At 39.2% G+C, this 21237-nt stretch overlaps 1 protein-coding gene and 1 pseudogene across 3 annotated transcripts in view; one reads left to right on the top strand and one right to left on the bottom strand.

The window, feature by feature from the left end:
• Window positions 1-21237, top strand: part of TUBGCP5 (tubulin gamma complex component 5) — a 46443-nt gene that overhangs the window by 15642 nt on the left and 9564 nt on the right. For 2 of the 3 annotated variants that reach the window (XR_012072440.1, XM_031678737.2), the window contains exons 4-16: window positions 1849-1945; window positions 2354-2433; window positions 2832-2967; window positions 7679-7796; window positions 8370-8459; window positions 9237-9330; window positions 9798-10044; window positions 11617-11819; window positions 12865-12980; window positions 14319-14587; window positions 15517-15715; window positions 16902-17090; window positions 17981-18163. Coding sequence is in view for 2 of the 3 variants with exons in the window: in XM_031678737.2 (XP_031534597.1) it covers window positions 1849-1945; window positions 2354-2433; window positions 2832-2967; window positions 7679-7796; window positions 8370-8459; window positions 9237-9330; window positions 9798-10044; window positions 11617-11819; window positions 12865-12980; window positions 14319-14587; window positions 15517-15715; window positions 16902-17090; window positions 17981-18163 (2021 nt within the window). In the remaining variant the exon portion in view is untranslated. The remainder of the gene's footprint in view (window positions 1-1848; window positions 1946-2353; window positions 2434-2831; window positions 2968-7678; window positions 7797-8369; window positions 8460-9236; window positions 9331-9797; window positions 10045-11616; window positions 11820-12864; window positions 12981-14318; window positions 14588-15516; window positions 15716-16901; window positions 17091-17980; window positions 18164-21237) is intronic. The other variant, XM_006196058.3, reaches the window with a different exon arrangement.
• Window positions 3611-4087, bottom strand: LOC102544801 (procathepsin L pseudogene; annotated as a pseudogene).

The following is a 21237-nucleotide window of genomic DNA, read 5'->3' as shown; positions in this document are numbered from 1 at the left end:
GAGTCCCAGTTGCCTCCTGCCTCTCTGTGAGTCTCCTCAAGATCAACAGGGTGGGTCTCATCCAGGTTTCTTTCAAATTACTGCTTCTGCCCTGGGTCCTGGAGCACGTGTGATTTTGTGGCCACCCTTTAAGAGTGGAGTCGCTATTTCCCACAGCCCTGTGAATCACCTGAATATAAGCCCTACTGGCCTTCAAAGCCAAGCATTCTTGGGGGCTCGTCTTCCCAGTACAGGACCCCCAGGCTGAGGAGCCTCATGTGGGGCTTGGATCCCTCGCTCCTTGGGGACAACCTGTGCAGTTGAAATTAACCTTTGTTTATGGGGATATGGGTCTTGACGATGATACGTCTCCACCCCTCTTACCCATCTAGGTGTGGTTCCTTTATATCTTGCGTTGTAGAAGACCTTTTCTACTGGTCTTCAGGGGATTCTCATTGACAGCTGCTCTGTAAGTGTAATTTTGGCATGCCCGTGGGAGGAGGTGAGCTCACCGCTTCCCGGTCCTCCATCCTGGTCACTCTCCTGTGTTACGTTCCAGAGCCCTAACTCTTACAGCAGTCTTCTGTCTCTTTAGTACAATTAGTGACTTTGGTCAAAGCATGATATTAGCTGATTGATAGGTTATGTTTTTGACCATAATTTTTAGTTCAGTGTTTACCCAGAAGTCCTCTAGGCGTCAAGCTCCTTTATAGATGTTAGCGAAAAAAGTGAACAAGGTGCAGCAGCAGTAGGGGAATGGCGTCACCCACGTCCTCTTCCCAGGACCGCGTGCTGCTCTTGTGCGTCCCCACGCAGCTACAGGGCAGTGGTTCTGGCCCTTGGCAGAGGAGAGTGGTCTGCAAGGGTGCGGCGTGTGCCCTTCCTTTCTCTGTACGTAGTCCTCTCTCCTCTTCCTCTGGTAACGTTCGCCTGTTTCAGGTGCACTAAGTCCTCCCAAAATAAACAGTCTGACATTAGCGATTATTGCCAAATAATAGATTTATATATTAACAATCGTTTTCTTCAAGTATTTACATTTTAGACCACTTTTCTCTGTGGAATAAAAGTTATTTTCTTTGTTAAAGGAATTTAAGGCATTCCCAAGCAGAGAAATTATCCACAAAAGGGCAACTCCTTACAGTCTTTTTAGTGATATATTGTCTTATCATTCCCGGGAAAGTTCACCAAGTGTCTCCTGCGTCCATCACTGGGTCGTAGGAATGTGAAATAAACAGGACATGATCATCACTGCCCAAGTAGTTATTGAATATGTATTCAGTTATAATTATGATAAACACCATGTACTGTAGAACATACAGGAAGAGGTCATCTGAGACTTCACTTACTTCCCTGAATTTAATTCATCTCCTCTCTCCTTTCCATACTTGGTTTATGACTTTTAGCTCATTTTGCATTTGGAGTATTTTTATTTTTTAGCAGTTTTTTAAATGTGATTTTTAAAAATATAATTTAAGTTTTAAAAAAACATAAATGTTGAAAAATAGTAAAAGGAACTCCTGTGTACCTTTTGCTGAGGTTCGGTGTCCTTTAATCCAGGACATTCCTCAGCCTTTCTCTTCTCGACCTGACGCTGAAGAGAGCAGGGCAATTGTTTGGTGGCTTGCCCTCAGTTTAGGCATGTCTGACGGTTCTGCCTACGAGTCAGGTAGTGCATTGTTACCTGCACACGTCTGAACTATAAAAATAAATTTAGAGGTTGGGATTTATTTAGGTATGATCTGTGTTTTCTCAGACCAGGAAAAAGATTTGAGGACGTAACTGTCATGGGGTTATCATCTTTTCCCTCAAACTAGTTTAGAAAGCTCTTACCAACCTCAGTGATTCATATTTTCATTTCTTGTTTTAAAGACAGATGCACATTATTCCATCCTGTCACTCCTTCTGTGTCTGTCTGATTCGCCTTCAAACAGCAATTATGTGGAAACACCAAGAGAAAAAGAAGTGGGTACGTTACCAAATACCTTAATATATAGCAAATGAAAGAGAAGTTGGTTTTATGACTTAATTACTAGACATTGAGATTTTTATAAAAAGTTGTAACGCTCTGTGAAACTAAAATATTTCTGTTGCACTGAATGCAATTGCAATTGTAAATTTTCGTTTAAAATAGAAATTCTGACTTTGTAAATTAAATGACTGCAGCTACATAAAGAGAAAAATCATTTTTAATGTAAAGAAATTAAAGTTCTAAATGCGTTAGAATGTCAATTTATTGAGTGTTTTCAGTATTTTTGAACTTTCATTTCCCGGGTGTATTTTATTTTTGAGTTTTGTTAGGCTTTTTTAACTGTAATTTAGAGTGTTTTTCACATATTTTTGATAAAGCTGATGAGATTCCTCTGTTATGTTTTAGAGAAGAAAGATGATTTTGACTGGGGAAAATACTTGATGGAAGGTGAAGAAGTTGACCTTGGTCCAAGTGTAGACACACCAGTAAGTGGCAGCAGTTTTGCTACTGAAAATATAATTACACACCAGGTGATACAGATGATTTCTATGGGTCCTTCTGCCCTACGGCACCTCACCTAAAAGAGGAACACTCTTCACTGTATTAGAGTAGTTTATTATGGAAGTTTCATTAAAGTTTTACATCAAAATTTTAGTACTAGGAAGTTGAACAGAATGAATAGAAGTATCACTTAAGGAGCTGTAAATCTTGGGATTTTGCCACCAAAAGTAATTGCATCATAAAATAGTCATTTTCCAGACATTTAGGGAAAAGTTTCGTGTGGTATAGTTTTTACTTTTCTTCTGAAGTTTTCCTGATCTTGTTAGCTAAATAGCTCCATTGTTATGCATAGTAAGGCGAAGGTGTATTTCCTTCTAATCAGAATTGGTCTGAAGACAGTGAAGACGAGGATGAACAGCAGCCCTTAAGCAGAGAGGACTCTGGGATTCAGGTGGACAGGACGCCCTTGGAAGAGCAAGACCAAAGCAGAAAGCCAGCGCCTCGCATCAGCTGGAAAGGTACCCTGTGTTCTGGGATGCTGGCATCATTTTCTTATTTATTTATTTTACATATTCAATCAAAATTTATTTTAAAAGGTAAAGTTTTACATATTCTTTTTAAAAATGAAAATTTAAAAATCTTAGAGTCACACAATGAGTCTTCAACGTTATAAAGCTATAGCAGTAATTAAAGTAGTGATAGCATTAAAAAATTTCCTTTTAATAGACTTTATTTTTTTAGAGCAGTTTCAGGTTTACAGAAAAATTGAGTAGAAAATACAGAGTTCCCACATAGCCCTCCCCTCCCACACATATAAACTCCCTTACCCACAACATCCCTCATCAGTGTGGCATTTTTGGTACAATCAATAAACCAATATGGGCACATTATTATTAACAAAAGTCCATAGTTTACATTAGGGTTCACTTTTGATGTAGTACATTCTGTGGCCTTTGACAAATGCATAATGACATGCAGCCACCACTATAATAAGTCGTGATAACGTCTTACCCTTATAAAAATGTCGTAGAATTCAAACCACAGCTTGGATCCTCCATGATTCAAGTGTCTTACGTTACACAGTATGGGTTTGGTCAGTTTTAAGATAGACTTCCTCCCGATACGGTCTCCTCAAGTCCTGTATTGTCACCGTCCGTCAGCTCACACAGTGGGACAGCTGGCTGCTGTAGCAGCTCCACAAGGGTTGTTCTGGTCTCTGGCCATTTCTTCATAGCCATTCCAGCCCCATTCTGAACCCCAACCGTTCTTGACAATCCAAAATGTATTGGGTTGTTTTTTTTTTTTTTTTTTTGAGTCTGTTCCTTCAGAGCCATAGCCAACCACCAAAACACCATGATCCAGGTCTTTGCTGTTGCAGTCTGGCTTGTGATAGGTGCCTGATCCACAGAACTGGAGGGAGGCATGGCCTGCATCAGTAGCCACAGAGATGGGCCCCACACTTGCCACTGCCTCCATAAGGGCCTTCTCCCGCTGACAGATGTCTGCAAAGCCAGTGTCATTGGCAGCAGAACACTCCGGTTTATAGTTACAGCTGTTTGTATCCCTTGCAAGACATGGCTAGGATTCCTCTGAGCTCAGGCCTCCGTTGTCCTTAACACCCTGGAAGGCATTGTCCATCAAGCCACCACTGCAGCCTTTGTTGCCTTGAGGCCGAGAGCAGTCCACCAGGTTCTGCTCACTCAGTGAAACAAGTTTGCCAGTTTTCAGAACACCTGTCCTGCAGGGGCACCAGTGGCACTAAAAGCCCTACAAGAACCACACTGACCCTGATTCTTTACCGGGATTACATAGCCTTTCTCAGTCCAAGCCACAGATTGGCATCATTTTCTAATAGAAGAATTCTTTACAGGGAAAGGCAGCCTTTGAGAGTCAGTTCCATGTGATTTAAGATGTGGTAAGCTCTCCCATCCTTATAAAACAAATCTTTTTAAACCATTAGTAGATCTTTCTTCTGTGGTGTCTAAGAAGTAGCTCTATAGAATTAATGTTGAAAGAGATTTACAGTGTGATTTTGGACTCTTTTTTTTTATTGTTCTGAGAACTTTGTTAGTCCTAAATTATTGTTTTTTTTTTATTGGAGAAGGATTGGTTTTGCTAAAGTTCGCTGAATAAAAGGAAAATATCTGTACAATTTAATTTTAAATTTGAATGTCTGGTTTTCCAGTTTTTAGTGAAGAAAAATAAATTATATCTAGAAACAGCTGGAAGTAACCTTCGAGATGAGATCATCTAACCCTACATCTCATTTTGTAGGTGAGAAGCAGAGGTGTGGTTACAGTGGTTTTCCCGTGGTCACAGCTGTGAAGCTAACCCCAGAAGCTGGGGTCTGTGACCTGGCCCTGTTCACTGTACGTGGACCTCTCCAAGTGGGCAGAAAATAGTTAAAGCTGATTTAGCATGCTAGCAATTTTCTGGTTTCTCTTCCCTTTCTTTTTAATTCTTGAATGGGACCTTTAGGACAGAGTGTGGATTAATCAGCTCAGAGCACATCATCATCACCAGGCCTTTTAGTTTAGTGTGTGTCTTCTCTTCTGCTGTTTCTGATTCTCACTCCCCTTTCCCTTTGTCTGCCAGCCCCGTGACAGGCTCCTAAACTAATGTATTTCATACCTGTTCTCACATATGTTGAGTTCTTGTAAAGTACTTTGTGTTGATTGGTGTATTCTTTCCTTAAATTACATACTGGTGTTACTCTGTGTGCAAACCTTGTTCTGTTCTGTTTTCATTTAACTCTGTTTTAAATCTTCCCGTGTCAGTCTGTGACCATCTCTTCTGTCAATCCTAGCACGGCATAGGATGCTGTCGTTTGCAGCACTGTGTTTCTGTTATTGCTTCTCTTGTGGACAGGCCTGAGCTGCCTTCACGCCTCTCCTTGCGTGGGCCCATTATGGACCTGGCCCACAGTCTCATCCCTGCTTGAGTAGACCCCCCTCTGACTGGGTCTGAGGTTGTTTTCATTTGCATCTGTTTGACCACTCGGGTAAGTACTTGGCATCCTTCAGGTCCCTTAGTCTTGTCCCCTCTATGATGTACACATTGACATCTTTTGCTTGTTTTTCCTTGGAGTTTCATGTCCTTCCTGCCCATGTGTCTAGATAGTAATTCCTAGATTTTAGACATTGCAGTTACCTTCCCCAGCTAGTCTTCTGTTAGCATTTTTCATGGTATCCTTCAAACAGAATCTGTGATTTTAAAAAATATATTTTATTGTACTCAAATCTGTGAATTTTTCATGATATGGTTAGTATTTGGGCCTTGGTATTTTTCTCTGCAAGAACATTCCCCTGTATTTCCCTTCTGTGTGCTTTTTGATAGCTGGTGTCTAGGTCTTTCATGACCACCAGATCCTCTTTTATGTATGAAGTGAGGTTAGAGGGTCCAGCTTATTTTTCTCCCATGTCATGAGCAGATTTCCCACCAGCATCTCGGGAACAGTCCCTTCTTTCCACATTGCTGTGTAGTTCTAACATTTTGTATATCGATACCTGTTTTTTTCTGAACATTCACTTCTCTTCCCTGAGTGTGAGTGTGAGGAACAGACTTTTTATTTATATGGTTTCGTAATATGTTTCAACACATGGAAGGCAGGTTTCCCCTTACCTCCTTTACCCTTTTTCCAAGTTGGCTTAGCTATTTATGACTTTTATTGTTCTTTGGACATCTTACGAGCAGTATGATAAATTCTTTTTAAAAAATCCCATTGGAATATCTGTTGGGACTGCATTTTTATAGATTTAGCTTGGGAAGATTTAACATCTTTACTATGAAAATATCTGCAGTTTTTCTGGTTTTTATACGTTTTATTAGATTTTTGGAAACTTTCTTTATAAAGATCTTAAATATTTGTTAATTTCTATATGTGTTAATAGTTTTTGTTATTGTGAATTGTGTCTTTTTTGTTTTGTTTATTGCTGGTGAGGGGACACTATTGGTTTTTGTAAATTGTTCTTATATCCAGCATTCTTGCTGAACTCATGCTAGTTATAATTGTTGATTCCGTTGGGTTTTTTGTGTAGATGGTCGGTGTTGTTTGCAGACATTGACAGTTATATCTCCTGCCAGTTCTTAACCTTATAGCTTCTTTGTGACTCGTTAACCAGCCCTCTGCAGAGGAAGCAGTGACAGTGGGCGTAGGTTTCCTAGAGTAGGTTTTATCCCAGGAGGGTTGCCCCTCAAATTCCTCAATTAAGCGTGATGGGTTTTGGTGTAGGTTCTGGATATGTGGCCTTTGTCATATTAAGACAGTTTTCTATTCCTGTTTTTCTAGGAGTCTTTAATCGTAAATATATATTGGACTTTATCAATTGCTGTTCTTTGTCTGTGAGATAATCCTAAAACTCTTCTCTTTTACTTCATTACGGCATTGATAGATTTTCTAATAGTGAATCATTCTTGAACTCCTGAGCTAAACTTTCTTGAGCATTGCTATTTTTTACTATATTATTGGATTGGGTTAGCTATTTTTTAATTTAGGATTTTTAATCTTTATTCTTCGATGAATTACTTTTTCTTATCATGTCTTTATCTGGTTTTAGAAGCAAAGTTTTATTAGCCTCATAAAATATTAGGCAGCTTTCCCTTTGTCTGCTTTCTACAACCATTTATCTAATCCTTTAGAGCTTAGTACCAAGTCCTGAGTCTTTGGGGGTGCTTGGGAACATCTTTGGTTATCATTTCAGTTTCTTTCATGATTATTGAACTATTTAAATGTATTGTTTGTATCTTTTTATTTATGGGGTCATTTTTTTTTACCATATTTTTATTTACTACATGTACTATAAACATACAATATATGCTACAAAAAATTTTTTTTAATTTAACTGTCAAGGAAGTATGTAGTGTTTTAATACAATGACACATGTTTGTATTTTATTTCAAATTGATATGCGTATCACCCATTTCAAACCATTAATAGTGAAATTCATGCAGTCGTTTTTAAATTGAGCAATTTTTTTTTCTAGCAGTGACATTTAATTAAATTTTATGTCTCTCTCCCCTCTCTCCCCCCATATATGTGTGAATATTTATTTATATATATATATATAGTTTTAAGTAAATATACAGATGTTGTCTGGTGGCTGTTCTTTTAAAGAACTTTTTTTTCAGTTGACTGTTTGAATGGAGTCTTAAGTTCAGATATTGTGGCAAAATTGATCAAGTGTTTTTTCATTAATTCTTATAACAAAACATAGCCAAATTCCCTTCCAGTAGACGAGCCAGATGCCCGGAGCTGGCTGGAGCAGAACGTGGTCCGTCAGTACTGGACAGCCAGGTCCTCAAGGTTTCCTCATAGTTTACATTTGCACTCCAATCTAGCTGCTGTCTGGTGAGAGGCTAAATTTTTCATTTAATGTGTTGATAGAAGAAACTTTGATGTTTTAATATTTGGTTTTGATTTGTGATTTAAATCAAGTGCTTCCTTGAAATTTAAACTTTTTTTCTAACAATTCCAGTTGAACACAGCTTTAAATTATTTAATTATTTTTTTTTAAATGCATTTGTTATTCAACTGTAGTCTGTCTTTTGATTTCTTATTTTCAGAGTTAATTGATTGGTATATATGAGGTATATATTGGTATATATTTATTTGATTTCTATTTTAGTGCACCTACTACAAAAATAGTTACTATTTTTCTAAAACACCAATAATACATAGTTTTAAACATTTGCCTAAGTCAGCAGTAGACATAACAATTGGACTTGGTCTGAAAGGGCTTCTCTGAGAATATTTCAATTGACCTGTGAAAATGAATATGGGGAGACATTTAAAGCCTGTATTATGCTTATTTGCATTTTGATTACTGTCAAAGTACCACTAAGTCGCATATATTCTCTGAGACATGTAGTTTTCCTTAGTGAGAAATCTTTTCATTGACATTTGACCTTTGCTGTCTAATAGGGATCAACACTTGTACAGCAGTGATCCGTTATATGTTCCAGATGACAGAGTTTTTGTTACTGAAACGCAAGTTATTCGGGAAACCCTATGGTAAGACCTGTTGACCTAATTAATAGTCTAAAGACTTTATTAATAAGACACAATTTTGGTTTTTTTAAAGAAAAGTGTTCAAAGATTTTCCAGGTGTAAATTAGAAACAGGTCATTAGGTGCAAACCCAAAACAGTTCCCTGTGGGCCTCTGAGCTTGGACTGTGGGACTCAGGAAGCCCAAACTCCAGATTTGACTGTGGAGATTGTGAGAATTTGATACATTTACCTCTTTTACATTTTAAATAACTTTATATATGATTTAATTACGATTAGACCATCACTTTTTTAATAGCTGGATTGAAATTAAGGTTTCTAGTTTGCTGCTGACTGCTTTTTAGGCAGAGCATATCAGTGAGAGTTACCTTTGTCGACACCGTGCCTAGAAACCAGGAATCTAAGAATTTAGACTGTGTTCTTACAAACATGAAAGTGAGAAATGTAACACATCGTGATGTTACTACTGAGATTTCCAGGTTCTGTATTCCGCAAAATACAAAACTGGCATTCTTAAAAATGGGACGATCTCTTTGGACCATCACATATGTGAGGAAACACTTTGACAATACTATTTTGTACTTTTTTTTTAAAAGAAGATACTGAAATATTGTGAGTCTTAAAATAATAGATAAAAAGATTGATGTCTTTAATTTTCTGTCTGACTTCTTTGCCCTTCCTCGGAACTCTCTTCTGAATCTTTCATGAAAATTTCTTAGGCGTTAATGTAGCGAATATTTTTCTAAACTTTAAATACATTCATCTTTTTTATTTCATTTCAGGTTACTATCAGGGGTAAAAAAGCTCTTCATATTTCAGGTGATAGATGGGAAGGTGACTGTGAGAAACAATATTATAGTAACTCATTTGACACAGGTAAGTTATTTGTGTTTATTATCATTAAATATATATAAAATATGTATCACTTATATATATAAAATATTTTCATATTTTTCCATCACGGGTTATTATAAGATACTGAGTATAGTTCCCTGTGGAGAATTCTTTAATATTATTTGTGATGTTTATATTCAGTTTTGATTGGTGTTTTCTGCTTTTTATTTCTGTCATTCTGTATTATGAAAGCTGTCCACTATAATTTTTTGCTTATAGTGCATTTACCTTATATGTGTGTGTTTTTAAAAAGTATAAGCCACAGTTCTGTATTTTGTAAAAATTAATGCTTTGAACTATTTCCTTTGAATTTAAAACTAAAGATTCGTTCTACTGCTTTGTCTTTTACTACTTTGTGCCGTTTAAAACACAAAAGAAGTATTTTAGACTGAGGGAGATACACATTAAAATGCCTGACTCTGAATCATTGTGGTTTGCTTCTGTTGTAGAGCTGTTTACGGTCAGTGTTAGAACAGATAGCAGCATATGGTCAGGTTGTGTTTCGACTCCAGGAGTTCATTGATGAAGTCATGGGGCATAGCTCCGAGAGCATGTTACCTGGGAATGGCTCTGCTGCAAAGAAGCCGACTGAGGCGCCCTTTAGAACATACCAGGCTTTCATGTGGGCGCTGTACAAGTACTTCATTAGTTTCAAAGAGGAACTCACGGAAATTGAGAAGTGCATCATCAGTAACGGTATTTAAATATTCTCCTTTTTTACTCTAAGACACAGAACTCCTATTTTGAATGCCATTAGGTTAATAATTGATATACAATTTGAAACTTACATGGCAAATAATCTTCCTGAATACACTCATTTTTTAAAAGTATTTGAAACTTGTGTTTTTAAGCCATTCATATGTCTAAAAATCCAAGCAGTACAGAAAGATTTATAGTGAAAATTCTTCCTCCTGTGCCAGTTCCCCAGCCCAGAGGCAACCAAGTGATCGATTTCTGGTGCATCCTCCCAGAAATAAGTCAGACATATGCAAGCAGTGTGTGTTCTTACACGCACACCTACTAGGCTATTAACTGCTCTCTTTAAATTGTTTTCTGATTTAAATACTGAGGACTATACCCTACAGGTATAGTTGTTCCTTTTTACAAATTGGGCATTTTGTTGTGTGGATAGATCACTCGCCTTTTGGTGGATGTTTGGCTGTTCCTGATCTTTTGCTGTTGCCAGCAGTGCTGCAGTGATAGCTGCCTACATGTGAGTGTTGTCCACGTGTGCAGCAAGTTACCCACAGGGTAAATCCTTACGACTGGAATTGCTGAGTCAAAGGGTATTTGATGGCGTATGTGATTCCAGTAAATACTGCACATCATTCTCCACAGAGATACAGATAGATAAGTTTACACTCTTGCCAGCAATGTACATGAAAACCCATTTGCTCACACTCTTGCAAGACAATGGGGTATTATCCGACTTCTTGGTCTTCACCAGTATGATAGGTGAAAATGGTAACCCACTGTAGGTTTTACAACTACTGCAAAAAGTAGCACGGGGGGTGAGGGGGAGGTTACAGCAAATGGTAGAGAGCATGCTTAGCATGCGTGAGATCCTGGGTTCAATCCCCAGTACCTCCTCTAAAAGTAAATAAATAAACCTAACTACCTCCCCCCAACCAAAAAGAAAAAGGTAGTGCAGAGAGGTCCCATGTTCCCATAACTCAACTTCCCCCGGTGTTGACACCTTATAGAATTATAGCACGTTATCAAAAGTAGGGAACTGACACCGGCATGGGACATTTACAGGCCTGACAGGGTTCCACCAGTTTTGCAGGCACTTGGTTTTTTGCAGGGAGGTGAGTGATGTCTTTGTATAGTACTGTGACATTTTATCACTTGTGGATTTGTATGACCACCTTCGCATTTAGGATTCAGAGCTGTGCCATCCCGACCAAGGAGCTCGCTCTTGCTGCCCTTAGTTAAAGTCGCCCCTCCATCCTCCCCTCACTAAAACAGGAGCCCACGGTAGTCTGTATTTTATTTGCCCGGTGTAGTTTTAATTTGCATTCCTCCTTCATAAGCGAGGTTGAGTGTCTTTCTACTTGAATCTCAATTTCCATGAATTGTCAGTTCCTTTCTACATTAGTTTTCTACTGAGTTGTCTTTTCTTTCTTTAGGGAAATCAGTTCCTTGTGATGTGAGATTAAAACCCAGCATCCTCCAGTTTGCCTTTCCATAAGTGGCTTAGCGTTTATGTCACATTTGGAATGCGGGTATTTTTCCTTGCTAATATGTTTAATTTCTTGATATTTACAGATACTACAATAACTCTTGCCATAGTGGTGGATAAGCTGTCACCTCGACTGGCTCAGCTCAAGGTTCTGCACAAAGTGTTTAGTACTGGAGTAGCAGAAGTTCCACCTGACACTCGGAATGTCGTCCGGGCATCTCACCTGCTCAACACGCTGTACAAAGCCATCCTTGAATATGATAACGTTGGAGAAGCCTCTGAGCAGACCGTATGTGGGACCCTTGTCTAGTCTACCATGCGAGACTCCAGCCTGCTCAGCCACAGGGGTGCTGGGTAGCCTGCCCTAGGTCTTTGTAAAAATGATGTGTCAGACAGTTGTTCAGTTTTCAAATTAGCTTCTAAATTCAAGGCAGCACGAAACTAGCTTTTCAGCTATAATTGCCAAGACGCCAAAAGGATGAGGCAAGAATAAAGCAAAACGTAAAAGCAAGAGATGAAAAATAGCTAGCTGACTTATACAGATGTTTGCAATAACAAACTTTCTTAAATAAAAATACAGATCTGTTATATGAGGTCTCTAGAATAGTCAAGTTCACAGAAATAGGTGGTTCCCAGGGCCTGGGGGAGGGGAGATGGTTAGTGGGTACAGAGTGTCAGTTTTGCAGCATGAGAAAGGTTTGGAGATCTGTTTTTGCAGTATGAATACACTTAACACTGCTTATCTGTACACTTTAAAATGGTTAAGATAGTATAGTTTATATTGTACATTTTTTTACCATAATATAAAAAAATATAGATCTGATTAGAGACTATGATCTACAAAGCTGCAAGTTTCTCTGGGCACATATTTTAGGTTTTTTGTCTCGTTTGTGAGTATAACTGTTTTCTCACCATTTTGGTGCTACAGTTCAGTGTAAAGGAGGTTGATTTCTTTGGCTCTATAATTTCTTTTTTATTGGAAACTGCAGTAGAATGAAATCACGTCCTTGTTCATGGACGTCTTGCTAATAGCACTGTTTGGGTAGGAGACCTGTACACCCCAGTTTGAGGTCCAGTTGAGAACTGTTGTCCCTGTGTACCTTTCACTCTGAAAAAGGTGCTGGTATAGACAGTATGGTGTCCTCATATTTGGGTGAGGTTTTTTTTTCAGAAGGATTTTATAGCATATGGTTTGGACTTTTAATTTCTTACTTGGTTTCAAAAAAACATAGAAATCAGATTGCTTTTTAAAAGGCGCTTGAGAAATGCTAAAACCTCATTGTGTCCAGAGACGAGAGGGTTCTGAGAGCGGGTGTGCGTGGCGCCCTTCCCAGGTGTCCTTGCTGTTCTCACTCTGGGTGGAGACGGTGCGGCCCTACCTGCAGACTGTGGACGAGTGGATCGCTCATGGGCAGCTGTGCGACTGCGCCAAGGAGTTCATCATCCAGAGGTGAGGGGCACGCGGGCCCGGTCCCCTGTTCTCTCACTGCCGTCCGCTTCGGTGATTCTGAGGGGCTGCAGTGCAGGTGGCAGAGCGGTGTTGTCGCCACATGCCAGTTCTGTTGCACTTTCAGAGAAGACATCAGGTACCAGCCAAAAAGCATCTTTTTTCCAAGTTTTATGTCAGTTCACAGTTTTGCTTACTAGCAAATTGTATTTTTGAACGGTAGTCTGTTTATGGCTGGCTGGTCTGGTGAAAGGCACACTGTGCCCCTTAAAATGAATTAGGTGATGTCAAGTGGCTTCATTAATGGAAGTCAGTGGAAATAAATTATCAATAAGATGAAGGATGTGAAAATATTACAGAATATGCCTCTAATATATTTATTTCTCCTAATTAGTAACCCTTTTTTAATACTCCTTTAAAATAATATTTAATAAAATAATTAAGGAAAATCTTAATCCAGTTATGATGGTTCCCTTTCACTTAATTGATTTTTCTGAACACTCTCGTAACTCAGTCTTAAGTTCTGCACTCTGTTTAGATATGTGGGTTTTTTTTAAATATTTCATTTACTTATTTATCATTGTATTATTTAATTATTTTTTTATTATGGCAGCAGGGGAGGTAATTAGGTTTATTTATTTATGTTTCTTGAGAAGGTTCTGGGGATTGACCCCAGGACCTCGTGCATGCTAAGCACACTGTACCACTGAGCTGTACCCTCCCCCCTTAGATGTGTGTTTTACTGATAGCTATCCATCTAACTCATCAAGAATAACCTTAGAGCCCCAGAAAGGTAACCCTGTTTACACAGTGCTCATGTAAACGAGCCAGCCTTTCTTCAGCTGCGTTTTGGGTGTGTCCTTATGTCTTGTTTCATCTGTTGCATGTGAGAATTTTTGTAAAAACTTGATTCTGACTGTTCTTAGAGGGTGATGGATGACCCGTGTTTCATTGTTAAAACAGTCCAGTTAAGAATCTCTGTGGGAAAAAAGACTTGGAAGTCTGGAGAGTACTTTGACAGGAGGTAGCAAGATGGGTAAACTTTTATTCTACCTTTAAAGAGGACCAAATTAATCATATTTTGTTTAATTCCAATTTGGGAAATTTTGTCTGGTTAGTTAAATTTTACCTATGCCATTCAGAGTATTTATCCACTTTTCTATGTTAAACTGAAATCAAATAAAACTTCTGTCCCATTTCTACCTGAGGATTGCATTGTTTACTAATAATTGATATAACTGTGTTTAGGAATGTCTGGACAACATGCCTAAGCTAGAACAGATACACTGTTGTTTTTAAGGAAGAAAAGATAAATTTAAAAAATTTTTTGAATCTCTTTAGAAACAAAAATGTTCCAGTAAATCATAGAGACTTTTGGTATGCAACTTACACGCTGTACAGTGTATCAGAAAAGACAGAAAATGAAGAAAAAATGAGTGACAACGCCAGCGCGAGCTCCGGCAGTGACCAGGGGCCCTCCAGCAGGCAGCACACCATGGTGTCCTTCCTGAAGCCTGTCCTCAAGCAGATCATCATGGCCGGCAAGTCGATGCAGCTGCTGAAAAACCTGCAGTGCGCGGACAGCACTGCGTGCCAGGCCACTGCCAGAGGTTAGCCCCGTGGCGCTGCCATCCTGGGGGCTGTGTGATTATTGTGCAGTTGCAGAATTATCAAAGCCTTTTGTTTTCATGGAAATTCTCACCATGATCAAATTAATAGGTCATGCTGCTTCTGTTTGAAAAAAGCTTGTCCTCATTGGAAACTTTCGGCACGGGGTTTGGAAGGCAGTGGTAGTAAGTTCCGTACGCATTTTCTTCACTCTTGATTCCTTAGGGCTGGTCCTTTAACAGTAATTCTCTGGCATTTCTTAATGCACTGCAGCATTTAGCATCTGAAGACCGTGAACTCTGGCAGATAGGAATTTGTTGGTGAGCGGTTCAGACTTGATCATAGATTTTGAGAAAATCTTGATATAATTTCTGGTCTTTTTTGATGCAATGTAAGTAATAAAATTTTATCAGCTGACTACAGAGGCTTAGAGAGGTACAGATATGACCTTAGTTGTGTTGTTTGTAAGTCACCTTAATGTTATCTTAGTTACTTTGTGGTATTGTGTCAACTTTAATAATATTTTCACTTCACAGAATATTTCCTTTTTAACTGAATAATCGAATGTAAAGCTCTTCCCAGTGCCACTGTTGGAAGTGCTTTCCCAGTGAAGTCACAGCTCCTATTAATGTTATCATAGTGCTGTCAGGTGTAGTGGTAACTTAACTTTTAAGCATCCTGCTTTGGCTGTTACTCTGTTCAGAGAAAACTAGCTTATACTTTGAATGTTCAACCATGAACTTTGCAGTCATCTAACAGAGGGTATAAAAATGTTCACTTGTGCTAAACTGTAAAGATAACAGAACAGGGATAGACCCTCATGGGCCAAAGGGAAAATTCCAGTCTACATTTAGGTAAGATTACTTAATATTTCTTAATGTTGCTTATTTACTAGAACACAAACCACCTTACACATTTTTTTATGTTTCAGATGCAGAAAGAAAAAGCCTCTATACGCTCTTTCTGGAGTCTGTACAGTCTCGTCTTCGGCATGGAGAAGCGCCCACCGCCCAGGCCCTCTCTGAGCCACAGACCCCCAGAGAGGCCCTCGTTAAGATGCAGTCCATCGCCGAAAGGCACCTGGAGCTGGATGACGTTCATGACCCACTGCTGGCGATAAATTTTGCAAGGTGATACACACCTGCAGGATTTTCAGTGATTGAAATGGCAGAATCTGTGCTGCAGTATTTAGTAACTGTTTATCCCTGCCAGGTAGGGCTTTCCAGCCTTAAAAATGGAAACCTTTGAAGCCTCTCCTTCCTAATGAATGGAATACAAGAAGATACTGTGTTCACTTAGCTCGGATGTATATTTTGGTCTCCTTGTTTTTTGTGAAAGTCCACAGATTATCATGTCCCTAAGGCCATTGGCCAGTGCTGTCACTCATACAGAAGATGCTGGTGGAAGTGGGGGTCATGGGGTCCTCGGACACGTTGAGTCAGACCCTCCCTATGTTTCTTAGCCCTTAGGTGCTTTCAGGCACTTAGCCCGATTGAAGTGAGCTGTTCAGATGCATACAATGCCCTGTTTATTGTCCAGCGGTCATATTTACTGCCTCCGCTCTAATGGCTAGAAAGACCTACTCAGTACCTGACCCTAAAGGGAGGATCAACTCCGTGAAGTACTGGTTTACACAAAGAATATTTTGAGGGTGTTTATTTCTATAAGAGTTGCTATAATAGTTGTATTTTTAAGACTAAAGGTAAAAATGGGACTCCGGAGTTTTGATATAAGGGAATTCTGTTGAAATGAATGGATATGTATATGTGGTGTGTGATATGTACATATCTGCATGTCTGTATATGGAATGTTGTTCAACCATAAATGACGCTTTGCCATTTGCAGCAACATGGATGGACTTGGAAATTATTATGCCAAGTGAAGTAAGCCAGACAGACGAAGACAAATACTGTATGACATCACTTATGTGTGGAATCTAAAAAAATTAAGCAGACTACTGAATATAAGAGAAAAGAAACAGACTCACAGATGTAGAGAAGGAACTAGTGGTTACCACTGGGGAGCGGGGACCAGGGAGCGGCAAGATAGGGGCGGGGGCTTAAGAGTACAAGCTACTGGGTATAAAATAAATAAGCTGCGAGGGTTTGTTGTACAGCACAAGGAATATAGCCTGTGCTGTAAAATACAATATTTCATAATAACTGTAAGTGGAGTATCACCTTTAAAAATTGTGAATCAACATGTTGTACACCTGAAACTTATGTAACATTGTGAATCAACTATACTTCAATTTTTTAATGATTTTTAAAAAAGAACTCTTCGTTTTTTAAAAAGACTCATATTTTTATGTTAAAGGTTGTATTTGGAACAGAGTGACTTTTATGAGAAGTTTGCTGGTGGAGACATATGTGTGGATAGATCATCAGAATCTGTGACTTGCCAGACTTTTGAATTAACACTGAGATCTTGCCTGTACCCTCATATAGACAAGCAGTATCTAGATTGCTGTGGAAACCTCATGCGAACGCTAAAGAAGGATTACAGGTGTGTAGTAGCCAGTAGTTTGTTGTATCTTCAGAATAGTTGAAATTTTCTTTTTTTAAACTTGGATTTCAGGTTAATTCTTAGAGTAGGAAGTGGCTATGCAGCAGTTTTCTTTTGAGAGGATCAATTAACCATGAATGTTTTCTTAACCTGTTGTGAAATTTAATTCTTTGTTTCTGAGAATTCATCCCAAATGAAATCTAGCAAAAGTTTGTTATACAAAAATGCTCATCATGAAGTTTGCTGTCAGAGGGAAAAACGTGAAATTACTTAAGAATGGATGACTAATGGGGGTGGGGGTGTAGGGTATAGCTCAGTGGTAGAGTGTGTGTTTAGCATGCACAAGGTCCTGGGTTCAATCCCCACTACCTCCATTAAAAAAAAAAAAAGAATGGATGACTAGTTCTTTAAATTACAGCATATCTGTAAATTGGGCATATCCATCTTCATGTATGAACTTTACAGTTCATACAAATTATGTTTATACAGAGTTTTGAATAACTTAGAATTTCTGAAAGCTTAGAAAGCAGAATATATGATGTGGCAGGAACTATATATATTTTTAGTGCATAAAAAAGAAGACTGGAAAGAAACACCCTAAATGTTAACAGTGGAAATTCATCATGAATAGTAGGATTTGGGTATTTTTTGTTACACTTTTGTGACTTCGCCAGTTTTCTTCAGTGTTACAGAAAAATAACTTACTTCTTTCTGATTATTAAAAGGAAAACATAAGCTATTTTTATTATTTTTAGAAGTCTTTAAGATGTGTTAGTATGTCTAATTTTAGTAAATGTAGAACATAAGTTTGTTTCACTTGGTTTAAATTGATCTAGAATCCCGTCTTACAAGCCTAAGACCTTCCCATCACGTATTTTCTCTCCGTTCAGGTTGGTTGAGTACTTGCAGGCCATGAGAAATTTTTTCTTGATGGAAGGAGGAGATACCATGTATGACTTCTACACATCAATTTTTGATAAAATCAGAGAAAAGGAAACCTGGCAGAATGTGTCTTTTCTTAACGTCCAGCTCCAGGAAGCAGTAGGACAGCGTTATCCTGAAGACAGTTCACGGTAAAATATGGGCGGCACCTTGTAATGTCAGAAAATAGCCCACCTGCCAGGAACTCCCCTGGGACCTTCTCAGGTGCTGTTTAACCCTCACACTAATTAGAGCTCTTCTACAGATTAGAAAACAGGCCCCGGGGACGTGCCCACGGAGGGGAGGAGTCAGTGGGGTGGGGCCGTGCGATCCGCCCGGTTCTGGGCCTTCCTCCCATGACGGGTTCTGCGCAGCCACCTTCCCGCCCCCCAGGCCTCACCCCCGGCGGCCGCTGTTCTGAGATGGTGAGAGCAAGGCCCTCACAGAGCCTCGCTTCCAGCACAGACCGGTCACAGCCCGCCCACGGTCAGCAGGGGGAAGCAGACCCCACCACCTTCAGGGCAGGGTGGCCTGTTTCCAGGCTGCTGTACCGGCTTCTCCCCAGTCCGGGGGCTGACCTTCCGCCTTCCCGTCAGCTGCCTGCTGAGCAGCTTGGCTAGGGCCGTGGGTTGGGGCCACTAAACCCTTGTGTCGCAGAGGCTCATCTTCCCCCGCGCCTGGTGGGCCTTTTTCCTGTCCGTGTTCTTGCTTAGCTGCCTTTCTTGGCTCCCTCAGTGGCCCTTCAAAGCAATAATGGTAATAATTAACATTTATCACATGCCACGCACGGCACTGTTTTCCCGGTTACTAGACCACCTGCAACTTAGGAGTAGATAAAACAATTCCTTTTCTATGTCATGTATTAACTTTGATTTTTCCATAAAAGCAGAATATTCATCCATTATATGGTTAGTAAAAGCTGGGTAACTACCAGATTCTTATCATAGTAAAAAATTAGTGCCCAACAATCCCGAAGGGGCTGGGAAAAATTATATTTTTCACTCTCAGTAGAAACTCGTGAATTTTGTTATCTTTAGTATGTTTCCATCTATTGCAGTTATTCCTCTGGTCTTTCCCAGGCTGTCCCATCTTTACCCAGAGAGAACTCCCTCGCTTGACCCTGGTAATCTTGGGGAGCATCCTTACTTACAGGACTGGATGTCCAGGCTCATCCTGTGCACGTCCCGCCCCAGGCTGCACACCTCTCCCCAGAGCACTGGTCCTGTCTGTTCTGTGGCTTTAAAAGCCTGCGATCTGGATGCCAGAGTATCGTCTGTACTGAAGCATCAGTGCTTCTGGGCTCGCTCAGCAGATGGAGCTAGGAAATAGAAAGAGAAAAATCATAAGCTCGTATTGATATTTCCAATATGTATTCAAAATAACAAGATTTCAGTTCTTTGCTTTTCCCTTTGTGTCTTTTCCCTTGAGTTTTACTAATGTGAACACTTGCTGGTTTTATTCTATCATAAATCTTAATAGTCCCAAAGTAACAATAAGAGCAACAAGCCCCCTGAGAGTTTAAAACATGCCTGATTGTTTTCTCTTCCTTGTACGTTCAAGTCGTCAGAGCCCCGTATTTCAAGGTCAGTTGGAGTAATTCTCCGCGTGATTATACCACTAACTTAACTTAGGGTCAGGTTCATTTGTTTTAGTTTACTTTGTGCTTTTAGGAATTGCTTTGTTTTTGTTTTTTCTTGATTCAGTTTTGGTTTTTAATTATGTAAAACGGCTGTATATCTCTTAAAGTTAAAATCATTGGTACGAAGATCCTTTTAGGGAGCTCTGGTTTCTAGTCCTGTGCTGCCCACTTTCTCCCTTCCCTAGTAACCATTTTTATTAGATTTTATTTTATCCTTCCAGTGTTTATTTTTTGGCACCAAAACCCCATGTGTATGAATTCCTTTTTCTCCTCACATGTAACACAAAAGGAAGCACATGGTGCACACTCTCCAGCACCTGCTTTGTTTTTCTCAGGTGAACAGTACATCCCAGACCCACTCCATCTGCAGGCTGGAGAGCCTGACCTCACTCCTTTACGGCTGACTGGCCTTCCACTGTGTTCATTGACCAGGTGTCCTGTTGGTGGACGTTTGAGCTTCTGTTCTTTTGCTGTGTGTGTGCAGTGACTGGCCTTGTGCATGTCACTGCTGGTTTTTGCCAGTGTAACTTTGGAGTATGTTTCTAGAATGAGAGTGCCAGGTGAAAGGGTAACCACGTGTGTAGCCATCCTAGCTGTTACCGAGTTCCTCTTCATAAAGGCTGTGTGTTTGCTGATTGCCACCAGCTGTGTGTAGAGGGGCTTTCTCCACAGCCTCACCAATGGAATATGTTGTCAGATTTTTGGATTTTTTGCCAGTCTGATGATGAAAAGCGATTATCTCAGTGTAGTTTTAATTTACATTTTTCTATATGTGAGGTTAGTCATCTTTTTATGTTTATTTTTGCATTTCTTTTTTTTAATGAAGTATAGTCAGTTACAATGTATCAATTTCTAGTGTGCAGCACAATGTCCCAGTCATGCATACACATACATATATTTGTTTTCCTGTTCTTTTTCACTAAAAGTTACTAGAAGATACTGAGTATAGTTCCCTGTGCTATACAGAAGAAATTTGTTTTTTATCTATTTTTGTGTATAGCAGTTAATATTTGCAAATCTCAAACTCCCAGATTTACCCCTTCCCACCCCCCGTTTCCCCTGGTAACCATAGATTGTTTACTATGTCTGTGAGTTTGTGTCTGTGTTGTAGGTGTGCTATTTAGCGCCTCTTTTTCTTTTTTTAGATTCCACTTATGACTGCATTTCTTTTAATATGAACTATCCATATTTTTCGCTACTATTTCTATCCAGATCAGGTTGTTGATGTTAATCCTCTCCATTTTTAGGAGTTCTGTTTATAGATTTACTAACTTAGGATTTGTATTTTTGTCCTTCTTATGACATAACAATTTCCTGTTGTTTTGACATGCAGACTTTTTTAGTTTATCTCTTATTACTTCTGAATTTTGAGTTAAGAAAGTTTTACTGTCTCTCAGGTTATGAAGAAATCCACTAATCTTTTCTTTAAATGCTTGAATGGATTTTTTACATTTAGATGTTGATCCATATGGAATTTATTCAGCTAAAAAAACATGAGAAATAGATCCAGTTGTATCTTTTTCCAAATGATTAATTGGTTCCCATCACTTACTTCTTTTTAAAAAAAATCCACCTTTCCCTGTTTAT

Source organism: Vicugna pacos, chromosome 5 (assembly GCF_048564905.1).
Source record: "Vicugna pacos chromosome 5, VicPac4, whole genome shotgun sequence".
Taxonomy (NCBI): Eukaryota; Metazoa; Chordata; class Mammalia; order Artiodactyla; family Camelidae; genus Vicugna; species Vicugna pacos.
Note: the sequence above shows the minus strand (reverse complement) of the source record. Positions and strands in the feature narration are given on the sequence as shown.